Source organism: Antechinus flavipes, chromosome 3 (assembly GCF_016432865.1).
Source record: "Antechinus flavipes isolate AdamAnt ecotype Samford, QLD, Australia chromosome 3, AdamAnt_v2, whole genome shotgun sequence".
Taxonomy (NCBI): domain Eukaryota; kingdom Metazoa; phylum Chordata; class Mammalia; order Dasyuromorphia; family Dasyuridae; genus Antechinus; species Antechinus flavipes.
Genome location: NC_067400.1, coordinates 52,129,159 through 52,141,694, shown reverse-complemented (window position 1 = coordinate 52,141,694; position 12,536 = coordinate 52,129,159). Strand labels below are relative to the sequence as shown.

The 12,536-nt window shown below is 37.8% G+C and overlaps 1 protein-coding gene across 1 annotated transcript in view; it reads left to right on the top strand.

Moving 5' to 3' along the window:
* Nucleotides 1–12,536, top strand: part of FBXO36 (F-box protein 36) — an 83,478-nt gene that overhangs the window by 55,734 nt on the left and 15,208 nt on the right. Inside the window, exon 3 of the mRNA XM_051983378.1 lies at nucleotides 9,436–9,608. Within this exon, the coding sequence (XP_051839338.1) occupies nucleotides 9,436–9,608 (173 nt within the window). The remainder of the gene's footprint in view (nucleotides 1–9,435; nucleotides 9,609–12,536) is intronic.

Sequence of the window (12,536 nt, the reverse complement as noted above, 5' to 3'; positions counted from 1 at the left end):
ATCTATACTTTGAGTCAGCTCTAATTGTTAGGAAGCTTCTTCTGGAAATTCTTCTCCCTTCTCCTATTCTGATGCCGAGGATCAAAGGGAATAAATGCATTCCCTCAGGTACAGAAGACAGCTAGTGCATCTCCAAGTTGAATATTCCCAAATTGCCTCAGTTTACTTTGATGTGACACGGAATCCTGGTTGTCCTTTCCTGTATACTATATGGTTTATCAGCGTCCTTCGGCTGTGGAGCCCAAAATGAAATACTATTAACACTCCAGACAAAGTCTGCTGAGAGCAGAGTACAGCAGAATTATTACCTGCCCATCCCTTAGTCTAAGAATACCATTACTTAACTACATTACATTGTTGACCCATTTGGAACTTGAAATCCACAATAATCTGGATCTTTTTCAGAACAATTTCTATCTAAACATGTTTTTCCTATCTTACACTTGTGATATTGATTTTTTTTTTTTTTGGTATCCAGGTACATTTATCCCTGTTGAATTTCATCTTATAATCAATATCAGAAACATTTAAGATACTGATGCTGTCATTTCACAAGTTAATGATCCTCCCAGCTTGGTTAGCAATTGCATATTTGATGCCCTTATCTAAGTTATTGATAAAAAAAATAAATACCAATGGGTATCCAGGTATTAGACTTACATTTATCCCTATTGAATTTCATCTTATAATCAATGTCTAAGAACATTTGAGATCCTGATGCTGTCATCTCACACAATCCCTCTTGGTATCAGTTGCATATTTGATGCCCTTATTCAAGTCATTGATGAAAACCCACCAGACAGCCCAGGTCCAAGCACAGACTCCAGGGCCCCATTGGAGACCTCCTGTCACACTGACTGAATTCTTCTCTGACCCTAGCCATCAGCTGGTTTGGAATCCATTTGATTGCATTGTAATTAAATTCCTTTCCCTCCATCTTCTACACAGAAGCATGAGATACTTTGATCCAAAGCTTTGCTGAAGTCTGGTAGACGATGTCCACTTCTTCTCATTTAGCAGTTTAGTAATCCTGACTAAAAAACGGAATGAGATCGGTCAGATTTCCTGTTCTTGATTCCTGTTCCTTGATCTTGGTCAGATGTTGACACTATAATCACTTCTCCATCTGGACATTTGCTAGCCAAATGTTCAATAATTTGGTCCTTCTTCAAGAGTCCACGACATCTTCACTGGCCTATAGTTTACAAACTGTTCTCTTCTAACAAAAAGATCAGAGCATTTGGCCTTCCCCCATGTCTGTTTTCCATGGTCTCTGAGATATCACTGAGTGGCTCAGCCATGTCTAGGAAGCACCATTTTGGAGGAAAACCTTATCAAACATCCTATGTATACACAGCGATGTATTTTTAAAAGAATAGAATATAGGCTGATTTGAGGAACAGAAAACAACATATACTTACTTTTTTCAGGGCAATATAGCTAAATGTTCAATGTCTCATAATTATAAAAGAATTAAGGTTAAGTGTAGCCTAAACATTAATGCTTTATTTAAAATGTGTTTCTTAACTTGAATGTATTCCCATTAAATTAGGACATCTTGTGTGGGCATCTGCAAGTGATCAACATTTGACTGAAACCTCCTGTCATTTAATATTATAAACTAGAAATGGGTTTGGGTTTTTGGGGTGTGTGTGTGTAGGGAGATAATTGGAGAGTTTTATTATGAAAACCTTTGGTTAAATACATCATCTAAAGTCCTACCATTGTGCATAACTTGTTTATTTAAACTTCTTGATATCTATCTGGTGGTTGGAGAAAGTCATCATTGAACAAAAAACAAAAACAACAACAACAAAACATTTGGAAATAGATATGATTCTGAAGAGATAGCCACAAAGCAAGTTTCTGAAGATTAAAGGGTATGGAATCCTTGGCTCAAAGCATATTTGCAAAAGATAGTTCTTATCGGTGGAAATTGATTACCCAATGCTCCATGCCTGTGGGAGCAGTGGAGTTGGTGAAAGTTTGAGGGAAGCTAGATTTGGTTTTCTGACTTCTGGCTTTGAGTCCAGGGTTACATATACTTTGGTTTCTCTTGTATTAAATGCATTAAATGCAATATTTAGTAGAGTGTTAGGTACATAGAAGGTAAACAAATGTTTATGGATTCAATTAATTTTTCTATTCCTCATAGAATTTGAGGAACAGTACTCTACCATTAAAATTTAAAGAGGTTTTAAGAATAGTTGGTCATTCCAATAGAATATTCAGTACAATTGTATCTGACTTAGACTCAGTCTTCCTTACCCTCTCCAACTGCCAAGTGGCCCAACCTGGTTTTTTTCCAAGAAGTTCCCTCAGGTTTGTGATGGAAAAAAGAACTGAGGATTTCCCAATTAGGACAATAGTTAGAGCAAGGTTGCTTAATGTAACCATTATTATTTTACATTGCTAGCCAAAGCAGCAAGGCAAGAAAAATAAATCTAGGGGACAAGCAGAGATAAAGAATGTATTAAATATCTATTTGAAGGTCATAGTTATTTAGTTAGGTTAAAAAAAAAAAAGCTATATCCAACACAACAAAGAAATTGGTCTACGCTTTAGCAAATTTACTGAATAAATTTAACCTAATTATTGGAAACCCCTGCCAGTCATCAGTATTTCCATGTTTCTCACATGGTAGAAAGGGAAATAGCATTATAAAAACAACAAAATAGATAAAATAGTTGGTCAGACACCTACCAAACACATGTGACCTTTACAAACAAAATTACAAAACAGTTTTTATAGAAATAAGGGGGAAATTAAATAACTAGAAAGTTCAATGCACATGTCTAGGTTGAATCAATATAATTAAAATGGCAACTAACATTCCTTTTAGCTCTCCAGCTCAAGTCCTAAACACCCTAAGCTATAGATATAATTCAGTGCCAATAGGTATACTTCATAGAACAAATTGACAAAAATTTCCCAGACAATAGAATCCATACCAACTAATGTCAGATTATACTATGAAGCAGGTACTATCAAAATGATCTGCTATTTTATGCAAAACTTTTTAACTGAATCAGGACAGATCACCAAATCAAGAACTAGAATCAAGTTCATCCAATACACTAAAGTTTGATAAATCTAAGATCACAAACTACTGGGAAAGGAATTCATTATTCAATAAAACTTTTCAGGAAGAAAATAGTATCATGATAGCTAAATAAAGACATTAAATCTATATCTTATATCACCAAATACTATAATAAATTCCAAATTGATCAATTCTAAATATTTTTAGGATGTAAAACTATAACACAAAAATGCACATTTTCATGATTGTGAAACAAGTAGGAAATTTTTAGTTATTCCACAAATAAAGAAGTGTGATTACTTTCTTTATATAAGATCAAAGGGCTTTTCTTTAAAGCTAAAAAGGCAGTGCATCCAGAATAAAACATGAAAACAAAAACCCAGATTGATAAAAAAAACTCTTGCCAAAGATTTATTTTTTAAAAAATTGTTTTAGTTATTTGTTTACAGTTATTTCTACTGAGCACCATCATTGGAACCCCATGAGAAAGAAAAAGATTCAAGCAAAATAGTGTGACTCCCCACACCTCTGTCCTTAGAGGGAGATATGTTTTATTGTCAGCCTTCCAGGACAGCGATTGCTCATGTCAACTGAACCGAACTCAATTGCCTTTTTGTATGTTCTCATTTTCATTATTTTAGTCATACAGTTAAGTCTGGAATCAGGAAGACCTGAGTTCAACATCAACCTCAGACACGATCTGTTTCACTCTGGCCTGAATTGTTTCCTCTGTAAAATGGGGATAATTGGGATTTTGGGGAGGGTCAAACGGAATAATGATTGTAAAGAACTCAGCACCATACCCAGCACATAGGAAGCTCTATATAAATGTTAGCTATTACTATCAGGTTTTTTGGAATGCCTTTTGTTTTTGTGTTATAATGCTTGCAAATATCCTGTGAGGCTCATTTCTTCCCAGTGTGGGAAGAGAAGATAATGGAAAATCAGCACTGGAGGGCTTTCCTCCCCTTCTCCCCCAATCACATTCATTTCCAAATAGAAGCCTTTCCTCCTAACAAAGATTAAAACATAAATTCATCCAAACCAATTCAAGAATCAATTGTGTGATAACATGTGCAACATTATACATCTACAGTCCCCTAGCTGGTCCACCCTTTTCTGGGCCGGGTGATCCTGGGTAAGTTATTTCTCACTGTCAGAGGCAACTATCTTAAGAATTTAAGTCAACCATTTAATCAATCAATAAAAATTCATCAGCTACCTGCTATGTGCCAGGCACTGTGCTAACAGATAACTTTCAGAGGTTACCCTGTACTTTGAAGAAGACGTTTTTTCAACAGGAAATTCCTACACCAATTAAATCACATCTGGCCAAAAAAGGCAATAATAATAGTAATAATGACAATAATAATAATAGCAGTAATAATAAGGGCAACAAGTTTAAAAATATAATCCCCAAAAGTTCAAAACAGAATTCAGAAACAAAAAAGTGTTTTATTACTTTATTAAAATCAGTGAAAACAATTTAAATGTATAGCTCTAAATACAATATTTTAAAAAACCCTTCTTTGTAAATTTTAATATGTTTATTCATAGTTTTTAAGTTTATAATTTAGAATAAGCATTCCCTTCTCATATCCTAATACCCTATAAAGTACCTATGGAAATACCTGTGCCATATTGGCCTGGTTAATCATCCTGTGGCTTCTGATGCTCACTTATTCTATGTGTGATCATGAACAAGCGAACTAACCCCTTTGTTACCATTTCTGGTACATTAGGGGGAGCTCTTAGATAATGGGACAAATGTTAAATTCCATATGAATATCCCCACTTTGGTAGAGAATAGATTTTTATCTATTCTACAGGGAAATTAGAACTCATTTTGTTCCTCATCTTACAGATAAGGAAACTGAGACATGCGGAATTTAACTTCCACTAATCCAGAAGAGGGAAAAAGAGTGTTCATATGGGAGGCAGGAGAGCCTTGCCTCTAATGCTATCTGATCAAATCACACAAATTAGCTGGCCTGCCTTGAATCTCAGTTTTGTTACCCCCAAAATCACAATAGTTATGGTACTCTCCTCACAAGATCATTGCAAGGATTGCCTGAAATAATGTATGTCAAATACTTGGCAAGTCTCAAAGTGAGAAAGTAAATGTCAGTGATTGTTTTTTATTGTTGCTATTGCTGTTGTCCTAATTTGGTTTTGCTCCTGGCCTTGACCCTATACAGGAAAGAAATGTGAACACAAAATTAAAATTGTGCTTAAGACTATATTATGCCTTCTGAACAAAACTTTGCAGGAAATGTGATAAATTTCTAATGAAATAGCAACACTAAGAATAAGTTACAAAAATTCAGATACTAAAACAAAATGAAATATCTTAACGGAAGCCAAATATTCTTGGATCAAGATCCAAGCCACATAGTAAAGGTACTTTCCGGGTATAGGTCAGCTTGTTATTCTGTACTAAGTAGTATCCAGTTGAAATAAAAAAATTATTTGCATAATACATTCTTCCTGCATATTATGTTTCCTTTGATTCAAATCATCAATACGAAATTAGCAGTGAATAATATGAGAGTATAGAATTCCTAAGCTCTAAGAATGTATGTATGTGTGTGTATATGTGTAAAAAGTTCCAAAGGGTAGCTAGGTGATCCAGTGGATAGAGTTCTGGGTGTGTAGTCAGGAAAATTCCTTGAATTCAAATGTAGGTCTCAGATACTTACTAGCTGGCAAATTATTTTATCCTCTTGCCTTAATTCCCTCCTCTGTAAAATGAGCTAGAGAAGGAAGTAGAAAACCTGCATTATCTTTGCTAAGCAAGCTCCAAATGCGAGTAGCTAGGTGGTGCAGTGGATAGAACACTGGCCCTGGAGGAAATCCCAGGCTCAAACACAACTTATTAGAAGACAAATCACTTCACTCCAATTGAGAGAAAGAGAGAGAGAGAGAGAGAGAGAGAGAGAGAGAGAGAGAGAGAGAGATAGAGAGAGAGAGAGAGAGAGAGAGAGAGAGAAAAGGAGAGAAGGAAAGGGAGGGAGGGAGAGAAGGAAAGAAGGAAAGGAAGAAGAAAGAAAGAAAGGGAAGAAGGAAACAAAAAGAGAAGAGGGAAGGAGGGAAAGAAAATCCCAAATGAGGTTATGAATAACAACAAAGAAAAAAGTTTCACTAATTTTAGACAAATTAGCTCTTTAGTCCCTTCTAGTCATCAAATTCTGTGATTCTATGAATCACAGCATCTATGAAGCATTATCCTAAAATGAACTATCCAAAAGTTAAGATAAAGCATGACCTGATCATAGCAATGTGTTTAGGGAAATATCAAAGAATTGAGCCAGAATTTGCTTAATTAAACCCTTTATTTCTTGCAAGTGAAAGAGAAGCTAAACTCCAAAGAAAGACACAGAATCCTAGTGCTATAAAAACAAAAACAAAAACACTTCACTGAGCTAGAGCAAAGCTGGAATATTTTAATAATATTTTGAGAAGACATGAAATCAATTAAGAATGATGTCAAGTGAGGAGATTAATGAAGGTATTCAAATTTGAGAGATTAATGTAGGTATACAATATAAAGTCAGATTCAGCAGCCAAATGAAGAGGGGTAAGACGGAGTATTCTGAGAACATAAAATATTAACAGATAATTGATTACAGCAAATTAAGCAAACATTCTCATTGTTCTACTGAAGGTTTTCCATGGAAAATCACTTTCCCCTAATCCTCTGAGGTAGCAATAACTATGCTACTCATAGACCTTTGCAGTAAGGTCGTGCTTCTTGAATATTTGCTACACAACAATGGTATGAGAATCTTGATAAGATTCTTGATAATCTTGATAAGAAATCTGTCTGTAGTAGGCCAGATAAAAAATTGGAAAAAGGGAAAAAAAAAAAAAAAAAACAGGAAGTGAGAAGTCTGTTTCAAAGTACCTTCTGACCTCAATAGTTTAAGTAAGTGGCTGTGGATACTCTTTCTATTAGTACTAATAACTGTTACTGTTGTGCTGACATTTATGTAATGTATTAGAGTGTAGAGATGTTTTAAATGAGTTTTATATATATGCTAATTTAGATTAATATAAAAAGTGTATCCCATATATATTCCTCCCCACCCAGAGAGTCTGTTGTTAAACACTTAATAGCACACTCCTCCCTGGCTGCAATAATGTGTGTGTGTGTGTGTGTGTGTGTGTGTATGTGTGTGTGTATTTTGCTATCAAAACAACCTCATGGGGTTGGTCATCTAGTCCAAGTACGGTGTTCTTTCATGATAAAAGATCTGTTAGTAAGAAGAATGGCCCAAACATAACTGGTTTTGTTACCCCAGGGTCATTGAAGATGAAGCAGAGACAGCATGTCCCAACCCCCAGCAAGAGATGCAGAAACCTACTTATCTGTTCGTTGGTTTAATTCTAAACAACAAATATTTATTAAGCTTTGACCTAGGAACAGGAAGACAACAGTCCCTGACCCCTAGGAACTTAGATTGTACTGGGCTGAGCCATCCCCCTGGAGACCATAGGGATGGGAGGGGCTTCTGCAGAGGCTGGGATGGAGGCGCCTCCTTTCCTAATTCTTCCCAGATTTCCAAAGAACAGGCCAATGGCCTTGGGAATGAGCCAGTCAATGCCACAGGAAAAACAACCTTGCTTGGAAACGTTGGTGAAGAAGCAAACCACAGAGCTGAGGGCACCTGCCTGCCAGCTGGGGCTGGGGAACCCTTGGAGGAAGCTCTGACCTCAGTCCTACCCGGGGGAGAAAGCACAGGAAATCTCCGTCTCAGGGCCTGGGTCTGGGAGCAGAGGATGCAGCAGCAATCTGGGGAATCTGGCTTGGGGGGCCTTAGATCTGGCTGATTCCTAGGGAATGTGTCAGTGTGCATGTGAGAAGAGAAAACTATTGAATAGAACATTGTGGAAACTGTCTGGCTGCAATGAGGAAAAAACAAAAGCCTGGTTATGGAGTCGACAGACCTGGGTCATATCTGGCTGAGCTGAGCTTTTATCTCCCAGATCTCAGTTTCCTTATCTAATAAAGAATGGTATTGGGCTAAATAACTGCATCTCTAGAGCGATGAACCTATGTTTCTAGATGGAGACTCAATTGAAATCTTAGTCCAGCTGCATAAAAATAATGTTAACCACAGGAATTTAGGAGAACTGTTTATGATTTATGGTTGGTTACCATTTGTATAGTAACAAATCCTCCATGAAAATTCTGCTTTCTTGCCTTATTCTTGAAGGGAGGCAGAAGTGCGCTATTAAATGTTTAACAACAGGCTCTCTGGGTGGGGAGGAATATATGTAGGATACACTTTTATATTAATCTGAATTATTAACATTTTTCTATCATTTTCTTAAGCCTAATGATCCATAAAACAATGAAATCAAGTTTTGATGTGTTGCATTTACTGATTTTGGAGGTATAAACACTCAGTGAAAATTTAACAGTCCACTCACTCAATGGTCCCAGCACCGAAATAGCCCTGGATGCTCAGTCAGTCAACAAGCATAATTAAGTACTTAGATTATGCCAGGCATTTTCTGTAAGCATGGAAATAAAAAGGGCAAAAGACAGTCCATCCTCGCTCTGAGGAAGGGAGCTCCCAATCTAATGGAGACGATGTGCAAATAAGCCAGACTAGTACCGAAGAAGAGAATGAACAGAGGCATGGTATGAGCATTGAGGGGGTGTTGGATCTGGTTCCTCAAAGGTTAGACCAGTGGAGTAGGGCAAGTCCCACCAGATTCCCATAACGCTTCAGATTTTATCTCAGAAAATATCTGTATGTTAAGGTCTAACTGAGCAGAGTTTGGAAAGATTCAAAGAGGGCTGGCTACTGTGCCATGAGTAATAACGTCCTCACCACCATATGCTAAGGTCTGGCTGAGTCTGGTCTGCTTTAGTTTGGGGATCTCTTCTCATCAAATCACAGATTCCAGATATTTAACTAAAACCTCCCTCCTCCTGCATATCCTTAATTCATTTCAGACTCATCTTGGAAGTTTTATTTGATTACAGGCACTAAACTATTTATATATGATCAATGTGTTCATCTAGAGAAGCAAAGGAAATAAACATTTATTAAATAAGTGTCTATTAGGTTCCAGGCACTTTGCTAAATGCTTTACAAAGCTCTCATTTGACCCTCATAGCATAACTAAGTAGATGCTATTATCTTTTTTTTGCAAATGAGGAAACAGAGGCAGTTTCTTCCTTAATCCCCCAGTTAAGACGAGTCTGAGGCTGAATTTGAACTTAAATCTTCCCACGCCCAGACCTCGGGCCACCTAGCAGGGAACGGGTTTTTGGAGTATGGGGGGGAGAGATTTCCCCTAGCTCTGGGTCCTACTGAGCCCTTGCCTGAGTTAGATGCCAGGGGCACCACCTAATAATCTTGCTGTTGTTTGAATTGCAGTTCAAATTGCCTTAGTATTTGGTTCCAAAGTCCTGCAATATGTCATCAATCTGTGCAAAGGCAAATATGATTTTCTGGAGCGGCTCTCGGACCCTCTGCTTCTGCGTATCATTTCTTACCTGGACCTTGAAGACATTGCCAGGCTCTCCCAAACATCCCACAGGTTTCAAAAGGTAATAACAATACCACCTTATTTTATGCCCTCTTGGAACCCCCTTTGTTAACAATGATAATGAAGTCAAACACATGAAATACTCGTGGAGGCAGCACTGGTGGGGGCTCTCCCAGGTGGAGAGCAGCCCATATTGATAAAGGGGCTTTTATGAAAAAGTTTTCTTCAGGGGTCTAGAATTTAGACTTTGGTCCAAAGTGTTTGTTGTTGTCTGCGGGATAAGACCAAGACCATGGCCAGATCTCCCCTTGCTTACGGTCTTCACCCTCTGAATAAACCAAATAAACATTGTATCCTTCTCACAAAAGTACAGTACTTAGTGTTAAGAGTTGGGAATTATAAGTCCCTGATGCTTCTGCAAACAAACAACCTTATCATACATTGACCCTGATTCTCTCCCTCCAAAAGCTGGTGTTCTTTACTCATCTTTATAGGGAGGGAAGCGACCTCCCTTCCATCACATTGAGGCAGAATGATACTAATTAAGTCACTTTTTCCAAGGCCATGCGCTACCATGTGATGTTCAGTCATTTTCTGTCATATCCAACTCTCCATGACCTCATTCGGGGTTTTCTTGATAAAGAGAGTGGAGTGGTTTGTCATTTCTTTCTGAGGTTCATTTCACAGATAAGGAAACTGAGGCAAACAGGGTTGAATGACCTGTCTGGGGTTACACAACTGGTGTCTGAAGGCTGGATTTGAATTCAGATCTTTCTAACTCTCAAGTTCAGTGCTCTGTCCACTGTGCTACTTAGCTATCAACTCTAATTTGAGTTTCAGGGATCTGTTTTCAAGCCCCATTGTTCCATGCTCCCAGTTTGTTCAAATACTTCACCATTTTTCTTGCAGAATGAAAGCACAGTGCTGAGACTGCTTAGGTATCTTGCAGTCAGAATGGAAATCATTGGACATTATGAGCAGAAAGAACTAAATCTTTTCTTTGCCCAAAGTGACTCAGAGCTGGGGCCCTTTTGAACTGAAAGTGGATGTGTATCTATTCAAAAACACCTCCTTGATTTTTGTTGTTTTAGTATTTTATGAGTTTAATCCATTTTTATTATTATTATGAATTTATTTTTGGCTGAGGCAATTGGGGTTAAGTGACTTGCCCAGGGTCACACAGCTAGGAAGTATTAAGTGTTTAAGGTCAGATTTGAACTCAGGTCCTCCTGACTTCAGGGCTGGTGTTCTATTCAGTGCACCAACTAGCTGCCCCCAGATACTATTTTTAAAGTATATTTTAAAAATTCTTACTTTGTCTTAAAATGAGGATATTCAGAGATAAGGAGGAAGCTAGATCACGTCACCTTTGATGAATCCAAGTCAGTGGGTCTATGTGTATGATGTAGCAGGCCACTGGATAGAATAGACTAGCAAGAAAAGAATGAAGCTGCTATCTCACTGTCAGTGATGTCTGAAGACCAGTAGTGGGGCTGCAAAGAACGTGGCTTTGATGTGATTTTGGATAGCAATTTCGGGGCCAAATGAAGAACACATTAGCACCAAATGTTGGGGTTCTGTCATACGAAGAATTCACAATGGCAAAAGTTAGGTTTATTCAGGGGAAGAGGTTACAGATAAAATGAGGAATGAGAAATAGGAAATAGATTGGGAGAGCATATAATTAGCAAAGAAAGGGGTTTAACAAATAATAATGGAAAAGACAAATTCCCTAGCGGCACCCACAATTAGCCAGTAGAAAGGGAACTGGAGTATGCTCTTAGCAGGCAGGTTAAATTCTAAAAGGGATTTAGCACCCTAAAAGAGCTAGTTGGCTATAAGGAGAAAGACCCCATGGGGCAGAATGCCATGGTCGGTTATAAGCCCAAAAGGGATTTGGCCAAGGTGGCCTGGGCCATGGACAGACTTATGGGGAAATTTAACATAACTCTGATTCTGACTGGACAGAGTAAGGTGGAGCTACCTATGACCTCCACAGAGGTTAAAGTGATCCCCATCAGTGTCCTTCCCGCCTTGCCTCAGGGAGTAATTTTATCAGTACTTCAGGCTCTCTCTGTTGACCCCATGAGGGACCTGGGAACTGATCAGGGAGGAAGTTATAAATTATATTCCAATGAACTTGCTTTCATTTTTGGCAAAGTTGTAGAGTATATCAGGAAGACGATGGCTAGTGAGCCACAGAGAGCCAGCATGATTTCATCAAAAACGGAGCCTACTAGACTAATCCATTTCCTTTTTTGGCAGGGTTACTAGATTGGTGGATCAGGTGTAAGTTACCTGGATTTTAGCAGAATCCTATTATGGAAGTTTTGTGGTCAGATGAAGAAAAAGTGTGAACTAGGTTGGAGCACATCCCACAGATTTCAAAAGCTTTATTTTATATCTCTAAAGAAGCCTTATATATATATATATATATATGTTACATCTTGCCTTATTTTATAGCTACAGAGATTCCCATTGAGTTTCAGGACTCATTGAAGGGTCACATATAAAAACTAATAAACCATGACTGATTAGATATCAACATGGAAGGGGATCTGCCTGCAGGGAAGGGCCTCACAGATTCCCTGGCTTTGTGCTGCTTAACATTGTTATCTGTGACTTAAATAAAGATTTAGATAATGCACTTATAAAATTTGCAGATGACAAAATATTAGGAGGAATCGTTAGCGGTTGAATGGCAGAATCCAAAAAAAGCATCTCAGCTCATTGGGCCAAATCTAGTAAAATGAAATTTTGTGAGGATAAATGTAAAGTTTTACATTTGGGTTAGAAAACCAACTTTACAAGTACTAGAGGCAGCTGGCTGCATTGTGCACTGGCTGGAATATTAAGTCTAACTAGAGTCAGGAAAACCTGAGTTTACCTGCAACCTTAGATTGGACAAGCCACTTAACCTTTGTCTGCCTCAGATTCCTCAATGATAAAAAGCTTATTAATTATAGAATTCACTTTGTGAGAATTACAT